This window comes from Moesziomyces antarcticus (assembly GCF_000747765.1).
Source record: "Moesziomyces antarcticus DNA, scaffold: scaffold_v10010, strain JCM 10317, whole genome shotgun sequence".
Classification (NCBI taxonomy): domain Eukaryota; kingdom Fungi; phylum Basidiomycota; class Ustilaginomycetes; order Ustilaginales; family Ustilaginaceae; genus Moesziomyces; species Moesziomyces antarcticus.
In genome coordinates this window covers 503,262-530,211 of record NW_014639000.1, presented here as the reverse complement: position 1 = coordinate 530,211, position 26,950 = coordinate 503,262, and the positions used below count along the sequence as shown (strand labels likewise).

Below are 26,950 nucleotides of genomic sequence, written 5' to 3'. Positions count from 1 at the left end.
CGAGCCAATCCGGCTCTGCTTGCGGGCGGGCGGAAGAGCTGATTGGACGCCTTGGTGACCGGAAAGAGGCCGATCTAATCGGCAGATTGCGCGGCGAATTCGGGCGAGCAAAAAGTTTGCACCGGTTTACCGGCCGCGCGTGGCAGCGAGGCCTCACGACGACACGTGCAGCTCTGCCACCACCAACTCATCCACGTCCCAAAACTTCTCTTATGACACAGTCCCGTGCGGCACAGCTGAGAAGCCCATACGACACATTTGAGAAAGTAGTGAGCGTGAACTGTACACAGAACCAGTGGATTCGAGCAAGGAGAGCAGGTCAAGGCGTCAGGGGAGCGGGTTCGAGTCATTGCTGTGCAGGACGACTCGCTAAAAAGGGCGGCTGCATGCGATGCAGTCTGCTGCCTCCGACCTCGCCTTCCCGCCCGCCCTCTCACCACCCGTTCCTCGGCAACGTGCCCACACCCACACACACTGTTCACCCTGCAATTGCCGCGGAGTACGTTGAGCGTGGCATGCTACTGTAGTTCATCGAGATGGCGGTGCGGGATGTGGGGACCAGCACCGTTTTCAATGGCTCGCACATGGCGCTGTGATTGTGGGGCCGTCCCAAGGCGGGGAAGGGGCAACAATGGCAGATTGGGCGGCGTGTGGAATGCGCATATGCACGAGCGCGCGATGACTCGACCTTCTCAACAAGATCGCCGCGGCGTGGGTGTGAGTGGGTGTGGGTGTGTGCACGCGACGCTGCAGCTCGTCGTTGATCCGACGCTATGCCGACGTGCTTGCGACTCCTCCCGAGGCGCTCCCTCGAAAGCGCTGGGGCTGCTCGTCGGTAAGTCCGACCCCTCCGTTGGAAGAGCTTGGCCTTCCAGCTCATCGCCAGCTACCGTATGCTCGCGTCCCACGCACGCCGCATGAAGCCTCGTGAGCAAGGAGCTACCCATCCATCCTCGCCTCAATGCAACCACCCAGCCGACCGCGGTTCGGGCAGGCAGCAGCATTGAGGAACGACCGTCGCTGCTCGGCTCGCTCCCGGCTGCATTCCTCGGCCAGAGCTGCCGATAGCCTTCCCGCTCGTCCACATTGGCTCCCACAAAGCCGACGCACTATCCCACCTCGATTTCATATCCCTTTTTGATTGCGCCGCCAGCTCGGTTTCCTCACACAGCATCGCATCTGCCAAATCATCCTTGGAGCGTGTCTGTGTTCTTCGTGAGTGTTGACAAGTTGACGAGCCCGAGCAGTCATGGCACTTGCGCAAGGTGCGGGGCCTCGGCGGCAAGGCATGCGATTGCAAAAAGATCGAAAGAGCGTTGGACTGGGATGCAGCGCACTCTCACACGCTCGTGTCGCGAAACACGGTTCAAACTCATCCAAACTTGCCGGGCCAGTTCGACCGAGCTGAAGCACGGCTCGGCGCCAGTCAACCGCCCGCCCACACCCACACCGACCCCCGTTTTTGTATTTTGTATTTTGATTTTTTTCCTTTCTCAGGCACCCCACCAGTCCAAGCTCGTTCCTCTCCCTCCCCCCTTTTGTGCCGGCACATCAGCCGTCTTCATTCGGGAAGCCCACTCGATCTTCCCGGGGCGTGGCACCTGTGTCTGTCCTGATCGTAGCATCGCTACACTGCCATCCCGCCTGATCACCTCCAGCACCCTTCTTGCTACACTGCTCTTGTGCCCCTTTTTCGCTTCGGACGCTCTGCCGACCAGCAACAATCCTCAAAGCCTCTGACTGCCCTCTGCTGCCGCTTCCCTTATAACCAGCTGCCCCCTTCGATGCTACCCGCCTCCTTCCCCTCCTCCATATCCAAACCAAATCCCAATCCACACCTCATCTTCGACATCCAGCGAAGATCCTTCTTGACCGGAAACCACTCCTCTACACCCTTTAGTGGATTTCCGTCCCCTAGCCTGCCTTAGCCCATCGCCCCGAGCGATCTCACAATCTCCTACAGCTGCTTTTTCACCCCGAACCACGTAGCTGGCCCACCATGCTCTTCTAAACGGTCATCCCGTCTAGACTCGCGCTCCTCTTCCTCGTCACAGAACGAAGAAAGGACAGACTCCCTAACCTCGTCGTTACAGCCTCTCCCCCTCCCCACCAATCTCACATTGTCTTCGAATCTTCCCTTTGGGTCGATTTCTACGTTGTCTTCTTGGACCAACTCCCAAAACGTCAATCTGACAGCTCCTAACAAGCTGTCTTCGTCATCGCCATCATGGTTGCCCCCACTCCCCAGTGCAAGCCCCGCCTCGGCCTCTTCCAACAACAATCCGCAAGTACTCAGCAAGCCTCCCCAAAGTCGCTCCCCGACTGCGCATCCACCCTTTTTGAAAGGTGTCCACCGCCCGACCAACGATAACGCATCTGCGCCATCGCCCTCCTTTTTGAATATCTCTACAAGTCACCACCGACGTTCCAGCACGCCTGTAGCTGCTGCCACCGCCGCGCCCATCTCTCTCCGCGCCCACCTCGAGGCCGCCATCTCCAACCCGTCGTCTTCGTACGCACAAGCCAACCTCCTCCGACAACTCCAGTCCACCTTGGCTGCCGTCCGTCCCTCCCCTCCCCACGTCCACGCCGCCGCCGCCGCCGTTGCCCCCGCCAACAGCCCGGCCCCTGCCACGCCCGCCCAGCCCACGTTTGCCCGAGTGCCCAGCATCACCCCCGCCGCTGTTGCTTCCGCGCTCGCCGCTGCTGCCGCTGGTCGTCGTCACACTCTGTCCTCCTCCTCCTCTGCCTCGCCCGCTGCCGCCACGATCAACTCGTTGACGCCAGCTCAGAAGCAACGACTGGAACAGATCAGGCACTACCAACAGCTCATCGCTCAGCTTAACGCCACGATGCCCGCTGCTGCTACTTCTGCCGCTGACACGTCGGTCTCGGCGCTGCTGCCCTTTGAGGCGCGCGCCGCAGACCCAGTCCGGTTTCAACGCCGCCTCGCTCGGCCTCAACCCCATGTCTGCCGACGACCCTTCGTGGATCGGACACGGATTCCAGGCTCACGCCGCCGAGGACTTCCTCTCTTCACCAGACTGGACCGACCCCTCGCCGGCGCTGACCGACTCGATGTCGTTTGAGATCGACTCGTGCGGACCCAGTCCGCTGCTGCCCCTCGACAGCTACGACGACGATTTCGGAGTGCCCGGCATTGCCGGCGCTCCGCTCTTCCCTCCCCAGGACGGCTACGCCTCGTCCAACGTCAGCCCGCTCGAGCTCGCCAGCCACGACTTTGGCGTCCACACGGCCGGCGACTTTGGCGCGCCCGAGATGGGCAGCGACTTTAGCCTCTTCCCCGACGCCAAGCCCACCAAGCTTCCCGTCGAGATGGCCTTCAGCAAGCTCGGCAAGCCCGCTGCCGGTAGCGCCTCGTCGACCGAGGACCCGGCGCTCACTCTGCTCCGCGCGCTCAGCAGCGCGGCGCTCTCGAGCTCGGCGACCACGGCGGCTACCAGCGTCGCCACCTCGACGCCTTCGGCACCGGCGCTCACCGCCTCGCCGCTGGCATTCACGTCGATGGCCGCCCCCCTCGCTCCGGCGCCGGCTCCCGTCTCGGCTGCTCCTGTGCTGGCTCCTGCGCCCGCGCCCGCAGCCCAGTCTACCCCGGCCCCGGCTGCCCCACGCTCGGAGTCGAGCTCGCCCGACGCTATGGACCGCCGCACCTCGACGTCTTCCAACAAGACCGAGGCTCGTGGCACCAAGCGTCGACTCGACACGACCGACCTGCTTCCGCTGGATGCGCCCATCCAGAAGCGCAACTACTACACGGTCTCGGCCACCTCGCGACGCGACACTGCCGCTGAGGCCGACGAGTTTGCCGAGGAGGAGGCGGCGATCCGACGCGAAAAGGACCCGCGCGTCGCCAAGCGTCTGTCGAACACGCTCGCCGCACGACGATCGCGCCACCGCAAGGCGGAGGAGCTGCGTCTGCTGCACGAGAAGATCGAGGCGCTGTCGGGCGAGGTCGAGTCGTGGAAGCGACGCTGCGAGCTCGCCGAGCGCGAGCGCGACGAGGCCCGTGGCCTGCTCGGCTGAGCAGGGTCTTGCTCTGCGATTCCTTTGCGATCCCTCTCCGGTTTTCTGTTTTCTTGTTGACTGCTCGCCAGCCGTGCTCGGCAGCAGGTTTGCGCCCCCCAAAAGGTCTTGTTCTCAGGTGTTGCGATGATCCGTTTCTCCTCGTCCGCTCCGTTGCCCCTTGACCAGAACGTTGTTGCCCGTATGTCTCCTGTCTAGCTTCGTATCGTTATGCTCCGAGATTCTATGATTGCTCCGGAAATGAAGCCGTGCTACCGCCAAAGCCTCGAGTGTGTGCGAAAGTTGCGATGGTTCAGTTGCGTGGGCGAGCGGGACGGTGGCTGATCGGAGGGCAGACGCACGGTCAGAAGGGAGATACTGATGGTGATAGAGAGGCTGATGTATGGCAGAGTGTGATGCGGCATAGCGCACGAAGGATGACTGAGCTGTGGTACGAGCGTGGGTGGAGGGAGAGGGTGTGGGGTGCGGCGATGGGGGTTGAGCAAGGGATGATGGATCAGGGGGCAGCTTGGACGTGGTATCGAGGCTCGACGACCATTGCTACAGCTGCCGTGTCGAGTGAGCATACGATTGCCAAGGACGGGCGAGAGATCTGATGCTGTCCTGGGCTGGGAAGGGCGCGGCGGCTGAGTAATGGAAGATCGCGGAAAGGCGCGCGCGCAGTGGATCGATCGGGCGCACATTTTCTTCCTCCACAAGTGCGCTGAACAAGCCGAGCCGCTCCGACACTTTCCTCCACCACCACCACCGTCTACAATCATGCTGCGTCAGAGTCTTGGTCTTTTGGTACGTTGCCGTCCTCATCACGCACCATTCACACTGGAAGAAAGTGCTAACCTGCAAACGCCTTTGCATCTTTGAACATGACTCCTCTTACCGCTTTCTTTGCGCGCTTGGTTTGCCACGTTGGGATTGGGGATTGGTAGCGAACGGGTCTTGGGCGTCAGACTGGGCTCTTGCCATCGCGCGCGGCCATTTCGCCCTCTTTTCTCACAGTCTCTCGACTGCTTAGCACCGAAGCACGCGCCAAGATCGACGGCGCCGTCAAGGCGAACCCGCTGGTGGTGTTTATGAAGGGTACGCCCGATATGCCCATGTGCGGATTCAGCCGTGCCGTGATCCAGGTCATGCAGGTGCAGGGCGTCAAACCCGAACTGCTCAAGACATTCAACTGCCTCGAAGACCAGGAACTCCGAGAGGGCATCAAGGAGTATTCCGACTGGCCCACCATCCCCCAAGTCTACGTAGATGGAGAATTTGTTGGCGGCTGCGATATCCTCATCAACAGTAAGTCAAAAACCCCCACTCTAGACGATACCAGATGGAACCAAAGACTAACGGCGTCGATCGGGTTTTTTTGCAGTGCACCAGTCGGGAGAACTCGAGGAGCTGCTGCTCAAACACAACCTCCTCCTCCCGCTCGAAGAGAACAAGGCCCAGGCCTGAAATCGTCCCACCTCCATCGAATCTTTACAATCAAAAAACGATCACTCGATCTCTTTTTCACACGGACAAGGGTGGCAGACGCACAAGGATCGGCGTGTGAGATTGCGATGCGGCGGCCTAGATCTCGATTCCGGCCTGTACAAGTGCCATGGTCATGTCGGCATCGAGGTACGAAGCGAGCGCAATCGTCTCGGGCAGACCCTTTCTCCTCCTTGTCTTGAGCACAAAGTCCTTGGCCAGTGCCAGTGCCGGCGCGGGCTCAAGCGGTCTAAGTTTGATGCTTGAGTCCGTTGGGCTGCCGGGGACGATGGACCAGTGGCTGAACATGAGCAGACAAAACGCCTTGCCCTGCGTAGCGATGCGCAGATCCGTCTCGAACCCATTGGCGTCCACCACAGGCACATACGCCTTGACGGTATACAGCGTCGAGCCGGGCTTGGGCGTATCCTGCACGACGTGACCACGCCTCTTGGCAAGGATCGTATACACGGCAGCGATGCCATCTTGCGGTGTCGAGACCTCCACCTCATAGATCGGTTCCATCAGTCGCGGGGTGGCCATGAGCAGCGCTGCGTAGCACGCCCTGCGTGCGGTGGGGATCATCTGTCCTCCACCGCGATGCATCGGTTCGGGCGAGAGCGAGGCATCGAGGATGCGGAACTTGACGTTGCGCACGGGCTCGTCGCAAAGCGGTCCCTCGCGACATGCCCACTGGAATCCCTGCACAATGCTCTCCTTGACAGCGTACAGCAGCGTCTTGTCCACCTCGCTAGGCAGCGTATCGTCCACCAACACGTTGGCACCGCGCTCACCAGGCCCCCACGCCCAAACGCTGCGACTCGCCAACACGTCCCAGCCGTACTTGGCCTGGAGCAGCTTGGCGAGCACCTTGGGTGGCGCATGCACATCGATGGCGCCCGATTCAATGTCCTCCGCCAGACCCTTTTCGAGCGGCTCGGCGATGATCGTGAGCCGGTTGCGCTTGTTGGGCGTGGCGGCGTAGCATTTCACCGCCGACGTCTCCACCACCGTCTCGCAGAAGCGCACCACGGGATCCGAGACGCGGATCTCGATGCCGGCAAAGAGCACGCGCAGATCGTGCAGCACACAGTCGAGGTACAACTCGCCCGAGCCCAGCACCACGTGTTCGCCCGACTCCTCGACGCGCGTCTCGGCGAGCGGATAGCTCTTGTTGACGCGCCGCAGCGCATCGAGCATCTTGGGCAGCTCCGAAGGCACCAGCGGCTCCACGGCCACCTTGAGCACCGACTGCGTCATGTGCTCGAGCGGCGCAAAGATACCCATGCCCTCGGTATCCACTGTCGCATCCACCAGCGTGCCCGTCTTGGTGAGCGATGCGTCGATGCCAGAGAGCAACACCCAGCTGCCTGCCGCCACACCGTCGACGTGCACGCTGTAGCGCGTCTCGCTGATGGCGACCGAGTCGATGGTGGCGCCCACCATGTCTTCGTCGTCGTCGGGGCTGAAGCCTTCGCCGAGCACGTTGACGCGCATGCCTGCGCGCGCGGTGCCGGACATGACGCGACCCAGCGCCCGGAACTCGAGCGCATCCACGGTGGCGTAGAGCTTGCACACCTGCACCACCAGCGGACCATCCGCATCGCACGCCGCCATGGCCTCGTACGCCGCACCCTGCTTGGGACCCGTGTAGGCATCGGCAAGACGTGCAGCCGCGGCGGCGCGCGGCGAGGGCACATGATCCACGACCAGATCCACCAACCCCTGCGCAGGCCCAAAGAACTCGCCGAGCACGATCTTGAGCAGCGGCCTCACGTCGATCTTGAACACGGCCGGCTTGAGGCGGATGCCGAGCGTCGCCAGCGTGCGGCGCAGCGACGGCGTGTCCGACGAGAGCACGGCGGTGTAGATCTTGTAGAGCGGCTCGAGGATAAAGTGGACGAAGGAGCGCGGCGTGTTGGCGTCGGCGGGCGTGCGCGAAAAGTTGCGCGACTCGGGATTGTAGTAGATGTTGCCCCAGAGGCGGTGTGCAAAGGCGTCCACGTCGACGCCCGCGCCGTACGTCTCGGCGTAGAGCTTGGCGAAGCTGCGCAGCGTAAAGCAGTAGCCCATGTGCGTCGAGGCAAACGCGACGTTGCCGCGCTCGGGCGCGAGCTGCAGCGCCGGGTCGGCGTCGATGGATGCGATGAGGTTGTTGACTTCCTGGATGGCGTGTCGGATCTTGTAGTAGGCTTCTGTGGGCGGCAGGCGGAGCTCGAGCACGAGGCGGTCGATCTTGTTGAGCACGAGCACGATGGGCAGCTTGTGGCGCAGGCAGTGGCGCACGACGTGGGCGGTGTTGCACATGACGCCCTCGACGACGTCGACGACAAGCACGACGCCGTCTGCGAGACGACACGCGGCCGCCACCTCGTCCTGGAAGTTGGTGTGTCCAGGCGTGTCGATGAGGTTGACGAGATACGACTTGCGCCTTGTGTTTTCGAGCACGAGCGAGAGCGGCGCCGACTTGATCGAGATGGCGCGGTCGCGCTCAAGCGTGTGCGCGTCCGTGTAGCGCAGATGGTTGTCGATGTCGTGGTCGATCTTGTGCGTTTCGTATACGAGCATGTCGAGCAGCGATGTCTTGCCATGGTGGAGATGGCCAACGACGGCGACGTTGCGCACCATGTCGGGGAAGCCCATGAGGTTGGCGAGGAAGGAACGGTCGAAGCGGGTCTCCGGCAGACCGTCTTCCTGGACGGCGAAGCGACGCTCCACGACTGGCTCGACGATGGGCACCGACAGAGGCTGTGCGTCTTCCTCCTGCACCATGGTCTCGACGTCGTCGCCATAGACATCTGCTGCGGACGGATAGTACTGCTTGTCTTCGTGAAGCACGACGGCGTTGGAGGGGCCCTCGTCGACGCGTATCAATTGGCGCTGTGGGATGATGTTGCCGTCTTCGTCCACCTCGATGTCGGCCAGGCGTTGCTCATCGTCGTCGTCGTGCGCATCGTCATAGCCTTCGAGAGGCGCCGACGGTTGGAGGGGAGGCGGCGCAACATTCTGCTGATAGTCGTCGCCGTCATCTGAGCCGATATCCGAGTCGGAGAGCGGGCCGATGTAGTTTCCAAACTCGTCGTAGTCGTCCATGGTGGGCGTGTGCCCTGAGGCCTCGGTTGCGTGCTGGGCTGGGCTGTGCGGGGCGCTGCTATTGCGTGGTGGAAAGACCTCAATTCGCTCGCTGTTTTGGATGGGGTATAAGCAAGGCTGGATGTGGTCAAAGCAGAGAGGGAGCCGTGGTGTCGAGGATGGTGGTCAGGAAGATGGCAAACTTTGGCCGCCGAACGCTCCTCCGAGTGCCGAACCAGAAAAAAAGGCAAAAATGGGAGACCGCCGATATCCAACAGAACTCAGCCCTTTTTCGGCGTCGACACTGCCAAACTGCCTGAGATGATCAACCCATGCGGACCCTGAGCGGAGCCGCCGACTGTGACGTCCGAGTGGAGGTTTTCTGTCGTCCTCCTCCTCATCTCCCTCCTCCTTCTCCTTCACCTTCATCCACCATCAACTCGGAAAGCAACCGAGCGACCGTCGACATGGCCTCGAAATCCTCTCCATCGCCATCGCGATCACGGTCGCCGGCGCTCGACAACGACACAGCCACCACCTCACAGTCAACCCTGCAGGCCAGCAACCGGCGCGTCCAAATCCAGACCCCAGAAGCACCAGCCAGTCTCGACGATCTGCTCAAGTCGCCTCACAACCCTGCATTGCGACAGCGCGAGTCGAGCTCCACCCTCCGTGGTGCATCGCCCACCGACCACCGCAGGCGCAGCGGCTTTCACCTCTGGCGCACCGAGTCCGAAGATGCTCGCAAGGCTCGTCTGCGTCGCGCCCTCGAGGCAGCAGAGGCACAAGCAAACGCACCGCCCAGCCTGGCTCATCGCTTCATCTCACCGCTCAAAGCGATACCACACCGCTTAGGCTCTTTTGTCCATTGCAGCCTCTACCGCCGTGTCTCTCTGCCCGATGGTCCACACTCAGGCTCGCCATTACCGCACGACCATCAACCCAGGCTCACCCGCCTCGGCCTCGTCATCCTCACGCTCAGCCTTGCCGGCGCTCAGCTGGCATGGACGCTCGAACTCGCCTACGGCACCCCCTACCTCCTTTCGCTTGGCCTCAGCGAACAGAGCACCAGCCTCGTCTGGCTTGCGGGCCCACTCAGCGGCCTCATCGCACAGCCCGTCGTCGGCTCGCTCTCGGACCACTCCTCGTCCTCGTTTCGCCGCCGCAAATACATGATCATCTCCGCCGCCCTCCTTACCATCTCCACCCTCACGCTCGCCTACTCGATCCCTATCTCGACGCTGTTCGTCGATCTGTTTGGCGGCGGCCTCGCCGACTGGGACCCGCACCGCCACCGCCTCGTCCACTCCACCACGCAGGCCATCTCCGTCATCGCATTCTGGGTGCTCGACTTTGCGCTCAACGGCCTGCAGGCTGCGTCGCGCGCGCTCATCCTCGACACCGCGCCTTCGGAGCAGCAGACCATCGCCAACGCATGGCAGGGCAGGATGACGCACACGGGCAATGTGCTGGGCTACATGTGCGGATGGCTCGACCTCGCCAGCTGGCAACGCCTCCGCTGGCTTGGCGGCGGCCAGTTCCGCCGCTTCGCACTCATTTCGCTCCTCGCCATGATCTCGTGCGTCAGCGTCACCATCGCGTGCATCGACGAGTCGCCCGCCGATCCGCGTCTGCTGCATCCGGGCGCGCGCGCTTCGCCGTGTGCGTCCGCGTGGCGCAAGTGCACGCAGACCGTCGACGACGTGTGGCACGCCATCCGCAGGCTGCCGCGCTCGGTGCGCAGAGTGTGCCTCGTGCAGCTGTTTGCGTTTATGGGCTGGTTCCCGTTTCTCTTCTACAGCACCACGTACGTGGTCCAGATTGCGCAGTACGAACGCGCGCTCCGGCGACACGACAAGCAGGACGCTCTGGCAGTGCAGCAGGGTTCGGGCGAGTCGGGCGGGCATGCCAGTTCGGACCACGATGCCGAGCGTGGCTCGTTTGCCATGCTCCTCTTTGCGCTCGTCTCGCTCGTGTCCGGCGCGCTGCTCCCCTACCTCGCGCTGGCGGGGGAGGACAGTCGGCAAGCCACGCCGCAGGGCGAAACACCGGGAAGCGAGCCAGGATCGCCGCTGCATGTATCCATCCCCGATGCCGACTGGGAAGCGCAGCAGACACACCTCGAGCCGACGGATAAAATGTCCCGCTCGCAGCGTCTGGCGCGCGGGGTGCGGCAAGGACTGACGCTGCGTACGTTTTGGACGTTGGCGTCGATTGCATTTGCACTGCTCATGCTCGTTGGCACCGCATGGGCATCGACGGTGCAGCAGGCCACGGTGGTGATTGCGCTGGTGGGGTTGCCGTGGAGCGTGGCGGCGTGGGCGCCGTTTGCGATGGTGGGTGAATTCGTACGCGAGGCCGAAGACGGAACATCGCCGTTCGAGTTTGATGGTGACCATTGGAGCCCGGTGCGCACGCGCGAGCGGTGGGTGCGCAAACAGCGTCGCGAAAGCATCCGACAATCCGTCAGTCGCGATGACGGTGCACTTACCTCACCCACGAGTGCGGTGGAGGGTAGGACGGGGTTCAAGTACATTGATGAAGTGTCCGGGCGAAGTCCGGTTAGGGAGGAGGATGCGAGAGATCGTATCCGTGCATCGCTGGTTGAATGTGCCCCCCTCCCACATGCGCACGACGATGATGCAGACAGTCTGGATCTGGATGCTGGTCGAGCTGCTCAAGCACGCAGCACGGGTGGAGCAGGTACGATTCTGGGCATCCACAACCTGGCGATTGTAGCGCCCCAATTTGTCGTCGCCATCATCGCAAGCCTCATCTTTAGCGCGGTCCACTCGTCGCACAACAAGATCCACCTCGTCCTAACCGATCCCCTACTCAACCTCGCCGCTGCCACTTCGACTCAAGACGTTGCAAACCCAGCCGAGGGTACCGTGTGGGTGCTCAGGTTCGGAGGCACAATGGCACTGCTCGCCGCGGCTGCAACCAGGTTGGTGCCCCTCACCCTCAGCGAACGCTCCAAACGATTCGCCCCCGCCCGCCACAACAACGACCAAGACGCCGAGTAAATCGCCGACCCGCTACCTAGTTGCTCGCCATGCATCCATCACACACACACACAGCCACTGTCTGGGTTGAAGAATGCAGATCAATTTGGTACAAGTACAGATGCAAAATGCTTAGAAAGGTACAAAGATGCAAGAGTTGGCTGACGTGACGAGAAGGCGGGGGAGGGACTAGGCTTCGTCTTCGAACTGGGCGAGGATGAGTTCCTGCTTGGCACACTCGTCGGCGTCGTTGGGCGGGACGACGCAGTCCTTGCTGCACACAAAGACGAACGCCGTGCTCCACACCAGCCCGGACCTCGAGTCGAGCGGCGCCGAGTCCTTGCTGCCCTCGGTGGGGATGCGTCTGCCGAGCGCCTGCTCGATCGCGCGCTTGCGGTCCTCCTCCCCCTCGCCGCCCAACTGCTGCGACGAATCGGTGTCCACAGCTCCGTCGGCAGTCTGGATCGTATGCGCACGAAGCAGGTTGATCAAATTCGGCATGAGCTGCGCCTCGAATACGCGCTCGGCACCGCAGTCAGGACACGGCGGCACACCGCGTGCGCTAAACGCCCTCTCCCCCTGCGCAGCAGCCGCACCGGCTCCAAACTGACCCTTGGTCACCGCCACGCGTTCGCCAGCAGCAGGCTTGTGAGCGGGCCAGAGCAGGTTGTACACGGCGCCCTTGGCGTGGAAGGCGATGGGCTGGCCGGCAAACTCGTAGCGCACCGCCTGCCTCGGCTCCACCTGGACGCGCTTGAGGAAGCGCTCAAATGTGTCGTCGATGCCGTCGAGCAGCATCTTTTCGTAGCCCTCCTTGGCAAACCCTTTGAGGTCCGCGTCGTCGACGTCCACCATGGCGCCCGACTGCGACGCCGCTTTGAGCATCTCCGCCTCCTGCTTGGACAGCTTCTTGGAAACCGACGACGACGACGGCTCGGGCACGGTGTTGAGGTACAAAGCCGGGTAGCGCGTCGCGTCTTCGACCCACGATCCTGTCGCGGGCGCCGCCTCGGCTAGGTCCGACTTGAGCGCAAGCTCCTCCGCCAATCGCTCGCTCTCGCTCTCGGATTCGGACTCTTCGTCGTCGTCGGCCGAGTCCTCGTCGGACTCGTCTGCCGCAGATGCCGCCGCTGCATCGGTCGCAGGTGCGGGAGCCGCGGCAGCAGGCGCAGCAAACGGGTTGTCGGCCGCATTGCCGAAAAGCATGCCGCCCAGACCGCCCGCAGCACCGGCAGCCGGCGCGGCAAAGGGGTTGAGCTTGGCGCGCTCTTCCTGCTCCTGCTTGGCCTTGGCGGCGGCAGCCTCGCGCTCGCGCTTGGCCTGCTCGCGCGCCTCACGCCGCGCCTTCTGCTTCTCCAGTTTGGCCGCCCAGCGACGGTTGAATTTGAGCGTGCGGATCACCTTGAGTCTGTGTAGCATGCAGCGGAACGAGGGCGAGGTGTCAGTGAACCTTTTCGCCAGGCTTTCTGGACATGATCAGCGACGGCAAGACGAGCAGGAGCTTGCTGCGACGAGGCAAACGCATTGGCGTGCTTGGGGGCATCATTGTTAAAAAGCTCGGTTGTCAAAGTTGTAAATCTTTTCAGAGCCCGAAGGGGCGTCAAGTGAAGAAATTGAAACTAATCCTGTGCCCCGGCACGCCGAGTGCGCACTTGAACGCATGTGCTCCTCTGTCGCTGTCGAGATGAGAGAGAGTGGGGAAGGAGACTTACGAAGAGACGTCCTTGCGTTGGCACGCGGGTCGCGCGCAGCCCCAGACCATGAGGCATCGGTCGTAGGCCGACTCGACTAGCGGCGCAAAGATCTGGACGAGCAGCTGCATCTGCTGCTTGCACACGCCGCACTGTGCGATGTCGCTGGCGGGCGTGGACTTCATGGGCAGCCAGGCGGGGCGTCCGCCGATGCGCGAGACGAGCGGGTTGGCTTCGTCTTCGGCCTCGAGAGGTCCGTCGGCGAGGCCGAGCTGGACGTCAGACGACTCGAACTCGGAGCCCGAGTCCGAGTCGTAGCCGTCGTCGGAAGGGGGTCGCGGCATCTATACGCAGAAGAACATACGCGAGCGTATCAGTAAGCTGCGTCTTTTTCCAGCGTTTGCGCCAGCACCGTGCCACGTGAGCAACGCTGAGAGCGGAGGTGTGTGTTTCAGGAGTAGGTAGCCTAGGGTTGTAAGCATAGAGTCCCACAGGCGTCTCGCCGAAGCTCAACGTGCCTCCCGTGTATAATTGGGACTCTAAGACTCGTCATCTAGTTTTTGTCATCATTTTGAGGGGAAGAATGGTGGTGGGAGGAGCGTGGCCGGGGAGAAGAGGGCGGGCGAGGTGGAGATACGTACGATGTGGGGGTGATGGGGTGATCGAGTGTTCTGAAACCACAAGTCTCAGAACGGGTATATGGTGAAGGGGATCGATGGGGAGAGGAAGGAAGACCGACTAGTCAGCGCGAGAAGCTTTGACCTCTGGGAGCCTCTGCCGTGCAAGAAAAAAGATGCGAAAAGAAAAAAGTTGCTCGAGGGGCGCCCACGCAAAAAACTGCGGGAATCTGCATTTTTTGGGATTGCAAGCAGGCGACGGGCTAACACGTTTGCTGAAAACCAATCGATCACAACGCGGCCGACAACATCCACGCCAGGTTCACCGCCGCGGAAGATGCACACAAAAGCTAGCCTGCTGAGGCAGGATGGCTAGCTCGAGCGTGTCGAGCTGTGCGTCAAGCTGCGAGTGACGCTCCAGCTCCGAAAGATCACGGTGAAAAGGCGGAGAAACGCCGAAAGAACAGACGACGCGGAGGTTACTCGGCCCATCCGACAAGCGGTCGGGTCTTCCCACGCCAAATCACACCAGCGTGGGATGCAGAGCAAAGGTAGGAACAGTTGCATGCAATCATCGTTCACCAGTAGCGGAAGGAGTTGCGGAAGATCCGGCGGTGGAGAGGTTGGGCCGCGAGTGTCTTCTTGTGGCCCCCGCGTAAAGCAGCGACTGGGCAATCTCCACATTAATTGGTTGACCGCCCTCAGCCGCAATCACACGCTCTGTCAGAAGAGAGCGAAACCAGCGCCCACGCTCAAAGCCTTTGGAAATCGCAGCAGCAGCGCACATCGGATCGGCCGTTTTCACCATCCGTCTAACCCTCTCCTCATCCACATCCTCCATCTGGCTGCATCTTCAACCTGCTCCCACCCGCTCCCTCGGCATCCACGACCTGCAAAACCGCACGACATCGGCACTCGCAACGCAATCCCCACCACCCCACCCACTTGAACCTCGGGCAACTCGGCAGCAAACACTTCATATCCCTCGCAACCCGCACGTCCCTCTCTCCACATCCCTCGATAACCCCCTACGAATCTGGCCCATCATGTCTGGCGAAGGTACGCGCATCATTCCCAATCACCCTAGGCTAGCGTGGCCTGCCGATCCGCTGTCCACCACGCCGCCCACCGCATGAGCGCACCCACTCACACCAGCTTCTTCTTCTGCTTTGCCTTGCATCCATCATTCACCCCGCTTTCGATGACCATGCCACGATTCTACTCGATGAACCGCCTCCATCACCACAGGTTGGCTCTTCCTTTTGTCGGTCCTGCTCTCGGCGGTCCTCCTCTTCACCATGGTCTTCTTCGTACGTATCCAAGCCGAGCCGCCATCCCTCGTACTTCTCCCGAGCCCATGCTGACCTCTGCCCTTGCGCAATGTGCCCGTCTCTTGCATCATCCGCAGATCATCATGTTCTCCGACTTGGAATGCGACTACATCAACCCCATCGACCTCTGCAACAAGCTCAACCAGGTATGTTGCCCCGCTCAACCATGCTTTCAGCCTATCACCCTCGACGCTGATCGTTCGTCCACTTTGCCGCACTGCAACAGTTCATCCTGCCCGAGATGGCGGCGCACGCGGTGCTCACGCTCTTCTTCCTGCTCAGCGGGCAGTGGGTGGCGTTCCTGCTCAACGCGCCGCTCGTCGCCTTCAACGTGAACAAGGTCATGAACAAGAATCACACGCTCGACGCCACAGAAATCTTCCGCACGCTCTCGGCGCACAAGAAACAGTGCTTCATCAAGCTCGGCTTCTACCTCGTCAGCTTCTTCTACTACCTCTACAGGATGATCCTTGCGCTCATTGCCGACACCGAGTAGACTACGCGTCGCGCACTGCCATCACCTCGCCACTTCTACCTCCAGCAGAGCGCGAGCCCATCCTCTTCACATCTTTTTACCCCTCTGATTCCGTCTGTATCAAATCTCAATGCGATCGGTGTAAATCCATCCTCTGCACTTCTGGCCTCCTGCGAGGCTCGCACGCGCCACTTGTCTGCAAGCTCTCACGCACGCACTGCTGTGGGGGCACACTTGAATTGGATCACACACAACCGCTACGAACCGGCGACGAGGATCGCATCGCCCGGATTGACGCTGCTGCCGGGCGGCTTGAGGATGGCCTTGATCGACGTTGCGCCCTCGGGTGCCAGGACGTCGATTTCCATCTTCATCGCCTCGAGGATCGCCACCTTTTGACCCGGCTCCACCTTGTCGCCCTTCTTGACCAGCACCTTCCACACATTGGCTGCCAGTCCCGACGTGATTGGGATCGCACTCTCATCTAACGCGCGCCATCACCATTGAGTCAGTCTGGGTTCTTCGATCTCGTTTCGAGGTTGGGTTGGGCGACTTACCGTTTGCGAAATCCTCGAGTGTTGCAGCGTCGTAATCAGTCTGTCCTGCAGCTTTCCGCTTGGCGGCCTCTTCGACTTCGTGCTGCCACTCTGCAAACAGCTTCTCCTCCTTCTGCTCGGCCTTTTGCAGCGACACGGCCTGCTGCTTTCGGAACGCCTCGGTTTCCTCCTGAATCGACGCCAAAAACGCCGACTGCTCGGCAACATCGAACACCGTCTCGCGCACCTTCCACCTGTACGTGCCCGCATCAAACTCGCGCAGCGCCTGATCGTACGTCGCCTGATCCACCTTTTCGAACTGGATCGTATCAAAGTTCTCAAACAGATATGGCTGCGTCGGTTGGAATCCGGGCTTGTCGCCGAACGTCGACCAGCAAGGCAGCGTTCGTCCCAGCAGAGCATAGCCTCCGGGACAGCTCACCGGATAGATGGCAAAACAGCTGCCGCCGTGACCGAGTGCGCCGGCGGGCGTGGTCAGTCGCGTGGGGTTGTACTTCTGACACCGCATGCGCTTGCGCGGGTCGAGCGGGAGCAGGATGGGCGTACCCATGAAAAAGCCCACCGCCACCGCAAGCTGGCGACATCCCACCACGGCTTCTTCCACCTCGCGCGTGCTGGCGTATCCATTAGCCTCGGCGAGGTACTCGCAGTTGTCCGGCAGATACACCGCCTTGGACCGCACCGTCTCCATGTATTTTTGGATGGACAGCTTCACCTCCGGATCCTCAAACGTCACGGGCAGCGTAAACTCGCGCGTCGGGATCTTGACCTCGCGTGCCGACGGGATCTGCGTCTCGATCTCCACCAGCCACTTGACAAGCGCCTCCAGATCATCCACCTTGGTCGGATCGATCTGGATCGTCACACTGCGCAGGTTCGGATTGAGATCCACAATCCCGCGGCTCGCCTTAGTCTTGGTCAGCTCGCGCACGAGCAACTCGATGCGGCACCGGTTGATGATGTCCGCCGTCATGTCGCCGTATTCCATGACCACGAATCGGTCGCCTGCCGACCGGATCTGCACCTTGGGTCGCTCGCCCGCCACCTCGTCGATGCTCGCGAGAATCGACTTGGACGCACCATAGTCGGCCTGCGCATACACCGGTGCATCGACCGCCATCTCGAGCGGCTCGACACCCTCGCTGCACTGCGTCTCGACAGCCTTGTGCACCTGCGAGAGGTAGCGAGCGATGCGACGCGCCACCTCCTGCGCCTGCGCATACGTCACCGCCACAAAGTGCAGCGTGTCGCTCGGCTTCATCTGTCCATCGCGCCACTCGCTCGCCACGACCGTGTTGGAGATGAGCAGGCCGCCCAGATCCGGTCCGTCGCGGCCGAGGATGACGGGCACGTCGCCGTTCATGTTGATGCCGCGCGACGAGTAGCCAAACTCGAGCACGTTGCTCGGATGCGAGCCGCCCTCGCCGCCGTCTTTGCGCGCCCACTTGTAGCGCGCGCCCTCGAGCCGGATGCCCGTGCGACTCGCCTGGTGCGACACCTTCCACGACCCGCCGTACAGCTTCTGCCGATCCTCGGCCGTCAGGAATCCGTCGTCGTCAAACGGTCCGGTCATGCACAGCAACGGCCAACCCTTGTCGCCGTTGCTCTCGTCGAACAGCCGGCTCAGTCGAGCCGCCTTGGGCAGCGAGTAGCTCGCCACCTGGCCGCTCGCAGCCACCTCGCTCGCGGCCGCGTCGAGCTCGAGCGTGTCACCAGCCAGCAGCGCGCGGCCCTGGTAGCCTCCAAATCCGAGCGACGGGCAGGTTGACTTGGAGTTGAGGTACACTGGCACCTCGGGCAGCCCACCGCGAATGCCCAGATACGAGCGGCATCCCGCTGCGCCCTGCGCGACCTTGGTGATCTTGAGCTTGCCGCCAGCGGGCACCACAAAGCGCGTGTACGCATCGACAGGCTTACCGTCGAGCGACATCTCCATCTCGGCGCCGGCGAGCGCCACGACGGCCGGGGCGTGGAAGAGAAGCTCGGGTCCGGCCAGGGTGATTTCGAGCGCCTCGGTTGCAGGCGGGTTGCCGACGAGCAGGTTGGCGATCTGGAGCGAGAGCGGATCCATGGCGCCGGCCTCGGGTACGCCGTGTCCGACACCCTTGCGGCCGTGCTGGTCCTGGACTGTAGTGCTGATGCCGCCCGTGATGACCTCGATGGCGCACGGGCGGTAGCGGAATCCCGAGGCGGGCGTGAGGAACGAGGTGAGCGTTGCACCCTGCGCAAACAGCTCCGACTCGACAATCGCGCGCAGCAGGCCCAGGTTCGTCGGCGTGCCCTGCACCTTGGAGCTGCCGAGCAGCGTGCGTGCGTCGCGGATGGCCGCCTCGCGCGACTCGGCCCACACGCACATCTTGGAGAGCATGGGATCGTACGATGCCGACACGGTGGTACCGCTGGCAACCCAGCCGTCGATGCGTGCATTTCGCACCTGGTCCGTTGCATACTCGACGTGCTGCAGCAGACCGGGCGTGGGAGCATAGTCACGGATCGGGTTCTCGGCATACAGACGCGCCTCGATCGCTGCGCCCTTGGGCCCCTCCTTCTGGAACGAGCGCAGCGTCTCGGCTGGGATACCGCCTTGGCCCGCGAGCTCGGTGTCGGCCTGGAGGAGCATGAGTGCGACCAGGTCAACATCGTAGCACAGCTCCGTGACGCAGTGCTCCACCTGCAGCCTCGCATTGACCTCGAGAAAGTAGAAGCTGGCCGTGTCGTCGTCGACGAGCATCTCGACGGTGCCGGCGCTGCGGTACTTGGCCGACTCGGCGAGCGCGACCGCACACGACGTCACCTTTTCGCGCAGCCCGGCCGTCTTGTGCACAAACGGCGACGGGCATTCCTCGATCACCTTTTGGTGGCGGCGCTGGATGCTGCACTCTCGCTCGCCAAAGTGGATCGCCTGGCCTTGGCCATTGCCAAACACCTGCACCTCGACATGCCTTCCCTTCTCGACGTACTTTTCGAGGAAGACGGAAGCGTCGCCGAAGAGCGCCTTGCCGCGCGAGGTGATCTTGTCGAACGCGCCTGTGAGCTCGTCGGCGCTGCGACACACCTGCAGACCGAGTCCACCGCCGCCTGCGGTGCTCTTGAGGATGACGGGGTAGGTGATCTTCTCTGCCGCCTGCAGTGCTTCGTCGGCGCTGTTGAGCAGGCCGGTACCAGGCACGCAGGGGACACCGGCGCCTTCGGCCAGCGCACGCGCCTGGTGCTTGAGGCCGAACGAGTTGATCGTCTCGCTGCGCGGGCCGGCAAAGATGAGTCCCGGCGTGGACTCGACGAGCTTTGCGAAACCTGGGTTCTCTGATACGAAGCCGTAGCCGGGCAGGATGCAGTTGGCGCCGGTGCGCTTGCAGATGTCGATCATCGCGGCCTGGTCGAGGTAGCCCTTGCCGTCGGATTCTTTGCCTTCGAGTAGGAAGGTCTCGTCGGCTGCACTTGCGTGCGGCGCAGCGGCATCGTCGTGCGTGTGCACCGAAACTGTCGCCAGACCCAGCGCCTTGCATGTCCGGATCTATAGACGCAAAGGTACGGGAACGATCAGCGTCTGTCGGATAAAAAGCCCGGCTCCCTGATTGCGACCTTGTGAACTTACCAGACGAAGCGCAATCTCACCACGGTTGGCGATGAGGACTTTGCGCAGGGCCTGCGGCCGGAAGCGCGGCTGCGAGGCCGTGAAGCCCTGTTGCTCGATGCCAGCCATGCTGTCTTGCCTCTCAGCTGGCTGCCAGTGAATTCTCGAAGGTTGTGACGGTGTAGTTGTCGTTCCTGCGTCTTTTCGGCGGTGGGAACGCTCCTTTGTAGTGTGTGGATGGTGTGAGGGTACAGAGCCGGAGATATTACACAGCTACACGTAGCTATGAGCAAGGAGGCGGTTCGTGCAACACCGAGTATCTTGCTGGAGCGTTCAGTCGTGCCTCTGCTCGATGTAGGAGGCTGCGGATTCGGAAGTGCGGGGCAGATTGGCGCCATGTGCTGCTCTGATGTGGGCAGGCAGACGCTATCTAAGCCCAATGGTTTGCCCGCTCATCGGCCAATAGAGCCGGCCAACTCGTTAGCAGGCAACGGCGATACATAGCCGAATGCTCGCAAGGCGGGCAGCTGTCCCACGAGGCCGCATGACCTCTCCGTCTCGCTTGAGTGTGGAGGCAACCTGGCGTGTGCACAGGCCACATGCACGTTCGGCCCTTACGTATTCCTCGGCAGTGGTGTTATCGCTCCGCCACGTGCATGGCTCCAAAGCCGGAGCGGAGACCTTGTCCATCAAGATGAAGCTGACGTGAACACCCGCTAGCCCTGCAAGCAAGCATACTTTCGAGCTACATCATATCACGGTGAACTCGCTGGTGTTCTCGCTGAAGAGCAGGGGGGCCGGGTGAATTGCTTTTTTGACAGGGTCGGACGGCGAGCAGACCAGAATTGCGGCTGCGTGCTGTTGGAGCCCGGAGTGGAACGCTGCGAGTGCGAGGCTCGGGATCGGGTTGTAGCGCGGGGAAAGTGGGGCGGTTGGAGGCGCGGTTGGAGCGGCTAATCTTGAGACGCCTGGACATCTCGGCGTTCAAGTAGCGCCGATGGCGTGCCTCCACTCTGCAGAGCCGAATGCGAGCCAGCGACCTGCCGCCTTGCTATCTTGTTCGCTGGCGGCTTTCCCTTTTGACTTCGACATACTCGCAACAGGAGCATCCCTTCAAACATCTTTGCGCGAATTGTGACGAAACATGTCGGCCAGAGCTCTGCCCCAGAAGATCGAGGTAAGCTCGAGTCTTGGCCAGCCAGCGCGAAATGTTTGGGAGGCGCCACTGACCAAATTCCCTTTGGTTGGCAGATCAACTCGGATATGGGCGAGGCGTTCGGGCGGTGGCAGCTGGGCCCGGACGAGGAGCTGATGAAGTATATCGACGTAGCCAACGTGGCGTGCGGCTTCCACGCGTCGGACCCAGTGACGTTGCACAAGAGTGAGTGCCGACTAGCACTATAAGCAGCGCCGACAGAATGCTGACAGGACCCTATCTTCGACAGCCGTCAAGCTCGCCAAGAAGTACAACGTCGCCGTCGGTGCTCATCCTGGCTTTCCCGACCTAGCTGGATTCGGTGAGTCGAGTCGTGTTTTAGCGCTCATGGCGGTCGAGGCATTGTGCTGACTTTGCGCCTCATCTTCACGACGCCGTGCTCGGTCTTTCAGGTCGTCGACGCATGGAACTGACAGAGGAGGAGGTGGCGGATATCATCACCTACCAGATCGGAGCGCTGAAAGCATTCTGTGACCTGGAGGGAGTTCCTCTGAACCACGTCAAGGTAAGCTGGGGTCGTCTATTTGGCTTGTAGTCAGGATCGCCGCTGACACGCCAGCACGGTTCGCATCTGTCGATCTGCGTCAACGTGCCTGCAGCCGCATGGAGCGCTATACTTTTATCTGAAGAACTCGCGCAGCCACTGCGAGGCGGCCTACAAGGCGATCAAGCCGCTAGGCGTTCCAGTGTGTAAGTAGCAAGAAGTGCTGTTCGCTCGTTGTTGTCGAGATGATCGGCAAGGCTGATGCGCGTTCCTTTTGGTTGACAGACGGACTGGGTGGAACGGTGCACGAGGAGGTGGCCAAGGAGCTGGGCATAGCGTTTGTGCCGGAGCTGTTCGTGGACATCGAGTACAGCAAAGAGGGCGCTCTCATTCCTCCTGCGCAGAGCAAGAAGATCACGCCGCAGGAGAGTGCGGAGCGCGCACGCAAGGTGGCCGAGACGGGCAACAACTATGCGCAGGGCGGCGGCGAGGTCAACATGCCCGAGTTTGGGCATGCCGACAATGGAGGCAAGTGCAAGCCGTTTTCGATTTGCATCCACAGCGATCTTCCCGGAGCGGAAAGTAGAGCAGCAGAGTAAGTGGGCCCAAAGAGGGAGCAAGTCCGCATGGCGACATGTGCTGATCGTGCTTACCTCTTCATCGGACTGCGGGAATGAACAGGACTCGAAAGACGGTGGACGAGCTCAACGCCAAGATGTTCCCTGGTGCCTAGTGTATCAAAGATAGGTGCGCATGCGTTGCAGCTGTAAGGAAGCTGTTTCGTCTTCGAGGCACAAGTGCATCTGTGAATGATTCTCTCGGGAGAGAGACTCGAGTGATGATAGCGGGTGGTGAGGTGCGGGCGGTGCGGGAGGCGAGCGGCGCTTTGATCTGTTAGCGCGCGCCCAAAAATAGCGTCGTGTTTGATCGACAGGTCCGGCTTGGGGCTGCCTTGGTCGGTCGGAGGCTGCAGCCAGCGATCAGCAGGCGGTGGCGCGTGTTGCACTTTGAATTTAAAAGCGGGACTTGAGGCCCAGGCAAGCTGGCAAGAAGGCACTTGAAATCACTTTTGAAATGTGCGGCCAAGCGCGTTGTTGGCTTGGTTGCTGGTTGGTCGCGAGCCTTCTGGCCCGCACTTGCGTGTCGATGCACGGCGCGTATGCGTGAGGTTGGCGTTTCCCAAAAGAACGTTCGGAGGTGCCGAGCGTGGCTTTGCTGCCGTACCGTACAGCTTGGCGTGGCTAGTCGGCCATCTGCGTCACCGCAGTCTTACAGTCACGCGCGCTCTTGCGAGTGACAGCCTCGGATCGTCCGAAGAAGGCAAATGAGGATGATTAGGGCAGAGCATGAGAGAGAGAGGGTGTGTTGGTGGTGGGGCCGCTGCTCAGTGCAGCGGAAGAGCGTCGTCGGTGCCAACCAACGGACGGGCGGGCGGGCGGCGCGCTGTTTGCGTGGAATTTCCAAGCTGGACGCGGTGTGCGGTGTCTCAGGTCAGAGCGCCTGGCAACACAGTCGGTGGGCGGCTGCGAAGTTGGGCTGGCGGATCGCATCGCATCACGTCGCATCTCGCCTTGCCTCGCCCCCGCCCTCGCCCTGGCCGTGTTGAATTTACTCGACTGAGTGACTGGCTGGCTGGCTGGCTGGCTGGCGGGCGCGGGCAGACCGACGGTCTCTGAAGCGCATCGACCGCACAATCGCGCTATCGGGACTGCACCCTCTCACCCACGCCGTCGCCCGCCGCCAACACCTCCTCACTCCTTCTCTCCACTGCTCATCGTCACTCTTCACACACTACCCGTCGCCTCTTCCGACCTTCGTGCTTGCAGACATCTCCGGCACCTCTCGGCTTCGTCCTCCAGCGGTGCACTCCAACGCTCGCGCGTCGTTCCGCTCGCCCTCCGCCAAACTCCAGCCAGACGCTCATTTCGTCAGCTTGAGCTGTCCACCTTCGGCTCGTTCCGTCATCCTTGCACATCACATTCTCCGTCGTCCAGCCGGCTTCCAACACCTCTGCACATCTCACCAACGCACTTCTCGTCCGAGCGCATTGGCTGCTCACCGTGCTTCCCGCAGCGCTGCTTGCCTGTCTAACCTCAACCACTCCGTATCGCAGCATTCTTGACCACGCACAGTCATCATCGCAGCGGTCGCTTTCCGACCTTTCGACGTACACCACTCTACCATTCACCAACCACCCTGACGCAGTCCACATCGTCCCTGTTGATCAGGTCCATACGTCACAATGAAGGGCCTTAAGAAAGCGATGGTACGTACTGGCCCGCCCGCCCCGACCACCCTTCCTCGCTAACTGCCGACTGATCCGTATCGCCCCTCCTTCATCGCCACTTCTCCATGCTCGTCCCCTTCAATGCTCACCTTTGCCCACCGCACAGAATTTGTCGCGTTCCAAATCCAACGACTCGAACGGCAACCGAGGCGCATCGGCAGGCGGAGGTAGCGTCCCAGCCCCGCCTCCCAAGGGCGGTTCTGTCCCTTCCAATCCAGCGTATCAGGGCTCTCTCAAGTCCGCCGCCAGCAGCAAAGACGCCGCATCCAGCTCCGCCTCCAGCTCCTCCAGCTCCCTCGCCGCTTCCAGAGCCAACAACGTCGCCGCCAACCCCATCTACTCCAACAGCAACAATAACAACAACTATCCCGCTGGTCAAGGTACGCCCGATCGAAAATTGAACCCCGCCGGCGTGAATCACATCTTGGCTGACAAGACGCCACCTGCTCCCCCCGTCGTCGTCGTCTCTCCAGAGATGCCCGCAGATCCCATCCCACACTCGGTCGCCACCACCTCTCAGCCCTCTTCTTCCATCACCCCTTTCCATCACACAGGATCTCCCGGTTCCCCTCCACCCCCCGGCGCCGCAATGGCCTCCTTGAGCAGCACAGGCATCGCCGCTTCCGAGCTCGCCACCCCTCCCAAGGCTGGAACCCTCAACCGTCTCCGCCAAGGCCCCTCCAACCCTGGGCCCAAGGACACCATCCCAATCACCGCAAAGACGCCCCCGCGCAAGCAGAGGAGCTCCCGCTTCCACGTCACAGAAAAGGTCGAGCTCGAAAAGCTCCCGCACTTCAACGGTACGTTCCGTCGCTCCCAACTTCACTCTCCCTTTTCATACCAACTGACACCACATCTCATCCTCTCCTCCCCCCCCCCCCTTTTTTTCGCCAAACAGAGGTCATGCCGTCCGACCGCCCCGACCTCTTTGTAAGAAAGTTGCGCCAGTGCTCGGTCGTATTCGACTTCAACGATGCCAGCCAGGAGCTCGAAGGCAAGCAGATCAAGGCGGCCACCTTGCACGAGATGCTAGACTACATTACCACCAACCGCAAGGTCATCACCGACGAGGTCTACCCCGAGGTCGTCGCCATGTTCTCCGCCAACCTCTTCCGCTCCATCCCGCCACAGGTCAACCCCGTCGGCGAGGCCTTCGACCCCGAGGAGGACGAGCCCGTGCTCGAGCTCGCCTGGCCCCACCTCCAGATCGTCTACGAGTTCTTCCTCCGCTTCGTCGAGAGCCCAGACTTCAACACCAACATTGCCAAAAAGTTCATCGACCACCACTTTGTCCTCCAGCTCCTCGAGCTCTTCGACAGCGAGGACCCGCGAGAGCGCGACTTTCTCAAAACCACCCTCCATCGCATCTACGGCAAGTTCCTCAACCTCCGCGCCTTCATCCGCAGGTCCATCAACAACGTCTTCTTCCAGTTCATCTACGAGACCGAGCGTCACAATGGCATCGCAGAGCTCCTCGAGATCCTCGGCTCCATCATCAACGGCTTTGCGCTGCCGCTCAAGGAGGAGCACAAGACCTTCCTCACCCGCGTCCTCATCCCACTCCACAAGGTCAAGAGCCTCGCCCTCTACCACCCGCAGCTCGCCTACTGCGTCGTCCAGTTCCTCGAGAAGGACAGCGCCCTGACCGAAGAGGTCCTCCTCGGCCTCCTCCGCTACTGGCCCAAGGTCAACTCGCCCAAGGAAGTCATGTTCCTCAACGAGGTCGAAGAGATCCTCGACGTCATCGAGCCGTCCGAGTTTGTCAAGATCGAAGTGCCCCTCTTCCAGCAGCTCCAGCGCTGCATCAACAGCCAGCACTTCCAGGTCGCAGAGCGAGCGCTCTACTTTTGGAACAACGAGTACATTGTCAACCTCATCGGCGACAACGTCCAGGTCATCCTCCCCATCGTCTTCTCGGCGCTGTACCAGAACTCCAAAGCGCATTGGAACCGCACCATCCATGGACTTGTATACAACGCCCTCAAGCTCTTCATGGACATCAACCCGGCGCTCTTCGAGATGTGCACCAACGAGTACAAGCAGCAACGCCAGATGGAGAAGCAGAAGCTCCACGAACGCGAAGAGGCATGGAAGCGCCTCCGCGACACCGCCATCAAGAACAGCAAGGCCATCGGCGTCGAGCCGCCCGCCACGCTCAAGGACGAGCAGGCAGCCCCCGCCGGCAGCGTCAACCCCTACGACCTCGATGCCTTTGACTCGGCGGCCGATCTCACCGCCGGCGCCGAAAGCTTGTTCGAGGCCATGGGCCAAGGCATCAATGGCGAGGTCTCCACGGCGGACTTTGACGATGTCGAATCCAACCGCCTTGCGCAAGAGGGCGCGGCGCAAGAACCTCAAGTCGCGGGCGAAGACAGCGTCGACGATATGGTACGTTGATTCCTGCTTGCAGCAGCGCGCAGAAGCCTGGCAGCCTCGCCCAAGACGCACTTCAAGACGCGGAGCTCTCCTGGGCTCGCAGTGCGCCTGGCAACCGTCAGCCTGCGAGAGCTGGCAATGCAGCGTCAGTTTGGTTTGCGGCGTGCCTAACTCGCCCACCGCTTTCATTTTCTTGATGCACGTCATTCTCGGTGCTGCCCTGGGTCGAACGTCGACAGAAGGACTTCCCAGAGACGGCGCGCCAACAGGTCGGCAAGCAGGAGTCGCCACACGTCCGACGCAAGAGCGTGATACCCATGGACCCCACGGTCCTGGCCGAGCTCGCCGGTCACAAGAGCCTGGATGGGTAAGTGCGCGCGTGCGCGGTACGAATGCGATGTCGTAGCGCTTTCCACTGACCATTGTTGGCTGTCTCTTCTCGTTCTTGCGACCACAGTGCGGACTTGCCCAAGCCATCAGGTGATGCATAGATGCTGTCGCGCGGCAGTAGGCTCAAGCAGGCTCAAGCAGGCTGATGGGAGGACGCGCTGGAACCGTTGTCTCTGGATCCACAAGCCGCATATGCAAGTGTGAGCGCGGTTTGGACCACCCGCCCGAGGTGGGACGACCGTCTCCTAGATTGCTTCATAAGACGTGACCGTCGACGCCCACAGCTTGCGCGCATGTGCGACCACACCGCTTTCCATCCGCAACCAACCCTGATGCCCGCTCCCTCTCCCCTCTTTCCTTTTTCCTC

General features: G+C 61.6%; 9 protein-coding genes across 9 annotated transcripts; 6 read left to right on the top strand and 3 right to left on the bottom strand.

Moving 5' to 3' along the window:
- Positions 1-2,227: 2,227 nt before the first annotated feature.
- PAN0_010d4115 (uncharacterized protein) lies at positions 2,228-4,044 on the top strand (the record flags this gene model as incomplete). The annotated part of the gene is made up of 3 exons (XM_014800569.1): positions 2,228-2,346; positions 2,414-2,930; positions 3,010-4,044. 3 exons carry the CDS (start codon positions 2,228-2,230, stop codon positions 4,042-4,044), a joined length of 1,671 nt encoding a protein of 556 aa, XP_014656055.1.
- A 633-nt stretch (positions 4,045-4,677) lies between these two features.
- PAN0_010d4114 (glutaredoxin) lies at positions 4,678-5,490 on the top strand (the record flags this gene model as incomplete). The annotated part of the gene is made up of 3 exons (XM_014800568.1): positions 4,678-4,830; positions 4,971-5,331; positions 5,408-5,490. The coding sequence occupies 3 exons, from the start codon at positions 4,678-4,680 to the stop codon at positions 5,488-5,490; spliced, it is 597 nt and encodes a 198-aa protein (XP_014656054.1).
- A 117-nt stretch (positions 5,491-5,607) lies between these two features.
- On the bottom strand, positions 5,608-8,601 carry PAN0_010c4113 (u5 small nuclear ribonucleoprotein component; the record flags this gene model as incomplete). The annotated part of the gene is made up of 1 exon (XM_014800567.1): positions 5,608-8,601. One exon carries the CDS (start codon positions 8,599-8,601, stop codon positions 5,608-5,610), a length of 2,994 nt encoding a protein of 997 aa, XP_014656053.1.
- Positions 8,602-9,047: 446 nt separating this feature from the next.
- PAN0_010d4112 (MFS general substrate transporter) lies at positions 9,048-11,606 on the top strand (the record flags this gene model as incomplete). The annotated part of the gene is made up of 1 exon (XM_014800566.1): positions 9,048-11,606. One exon carries the CDS (start codon positions 9,048-9,050, stop codon positions 11,604-11,606), a length of 2,559 nt encoding a protein of 852 aa, XP_014656052.1.
- A 168-nt stretch (positions 11,607-11,774) lies between these two features.
- On the bottom strand, positions 11,775-13,620 carry PAN0_010c4111 (uncharacterized protein; the record flags this gene model as incomplete). Its single annotated transcript, XM_014800565.1, has 2 exons — positions 11,775-12,993; positions 13,298-13,620. The coding sequence occupies 2 exons, from the start codon at positions 13,618-13,620 to the stop codon at positions 11,775-11,777; spliced, it is 1,542 nt and encodes a 513-aa protein (XP_014656051.1).
- Positions 13,621-15,100: 1,480 nt separating this feature from the next.
- Positions 15,101-15,720, top strand: PAN0_010d4110 (ER to Golgi transport-related protein; the record flags this gene model as incomplete). Its single annotated transcript, XM_014800564.1, has 2 exons — positions 15,101-15,370; positions 15,451-15,720. The coding sequence occupies 2 exons, from the start codon at positions 15,101-15,103 to the stop codon at positions 15,718-15,720; spliced, it is 540 nt and encodes a 179-aa protein (XP_014656050.1).
- Positions 15,721-15,956: 236 nt separating this feature from the next.
- Positions 15,957-20,806, bottom strand: PAN0_010c4109 (urea carboxylase; the record flags this gene model as incomplete). The annotated part of the gene is made up of 5 exons (XM_014800563.1): positions 15,957-16,183; positions 16,257-19,770; positions 19,852-19,980; positions 20,449-20,552; positions 20,650-20,806. 5 exons carry the CDS (start codon positions 20,804-20,806, stop codon positions 15,957-15,959), a joined length of 4,131 nt encoding a protein of 1,376 aa, XP_014656049.1.
- A 168-nt stretch (positions 20,807-20,974) lies between these two features.
- Positions 20,975-22,263, top strand: PAN0_010d4108 (lamB/YcsF; the record flags this gene model as incomplete). Its single annotated transcript, XM_014800562.1, has 7 exons — positions 20,975-21,007; positions 21,082-21,211; positions 21,276-21,347; positions 21,439-21,551; positions 21,646-21,736; positions 21,816-22,125; positions 22,212-22,263. 7 exons carry the CDS (start codon positions 20,975-20,977, stop codon positions 22,261-22,263), a joined length of 801 nt encoding a protein of 266 aa, XP_014656048.1.
- Positions 22,264-23,772: 1,509 nt separating this feature from the next.
- PAN0_010d4107 (b-type regulatory subunit of protein phosphatase 2A; Rts1p) lies at positions 23,773-26,684 on the top strand (the record flags this gene model as incomplete). The annotated part of the gene is made up of 5 exons (XM_014800561.1): positions 23,773-23,796; positions 23,924-24,617; positions 24,716-26,205; positions 26,433-26,560; positions 26,651-26,684. 5 exons carry the CDS (start codon positions 23,773-23,775, stop codon positions 26,682-26,684), a joined length of 2,370 nt encoding a protein of 789 aa, XP_014656047.1.
- Positions 26,685-26,950: the final 266 nt, after the last annotated feature.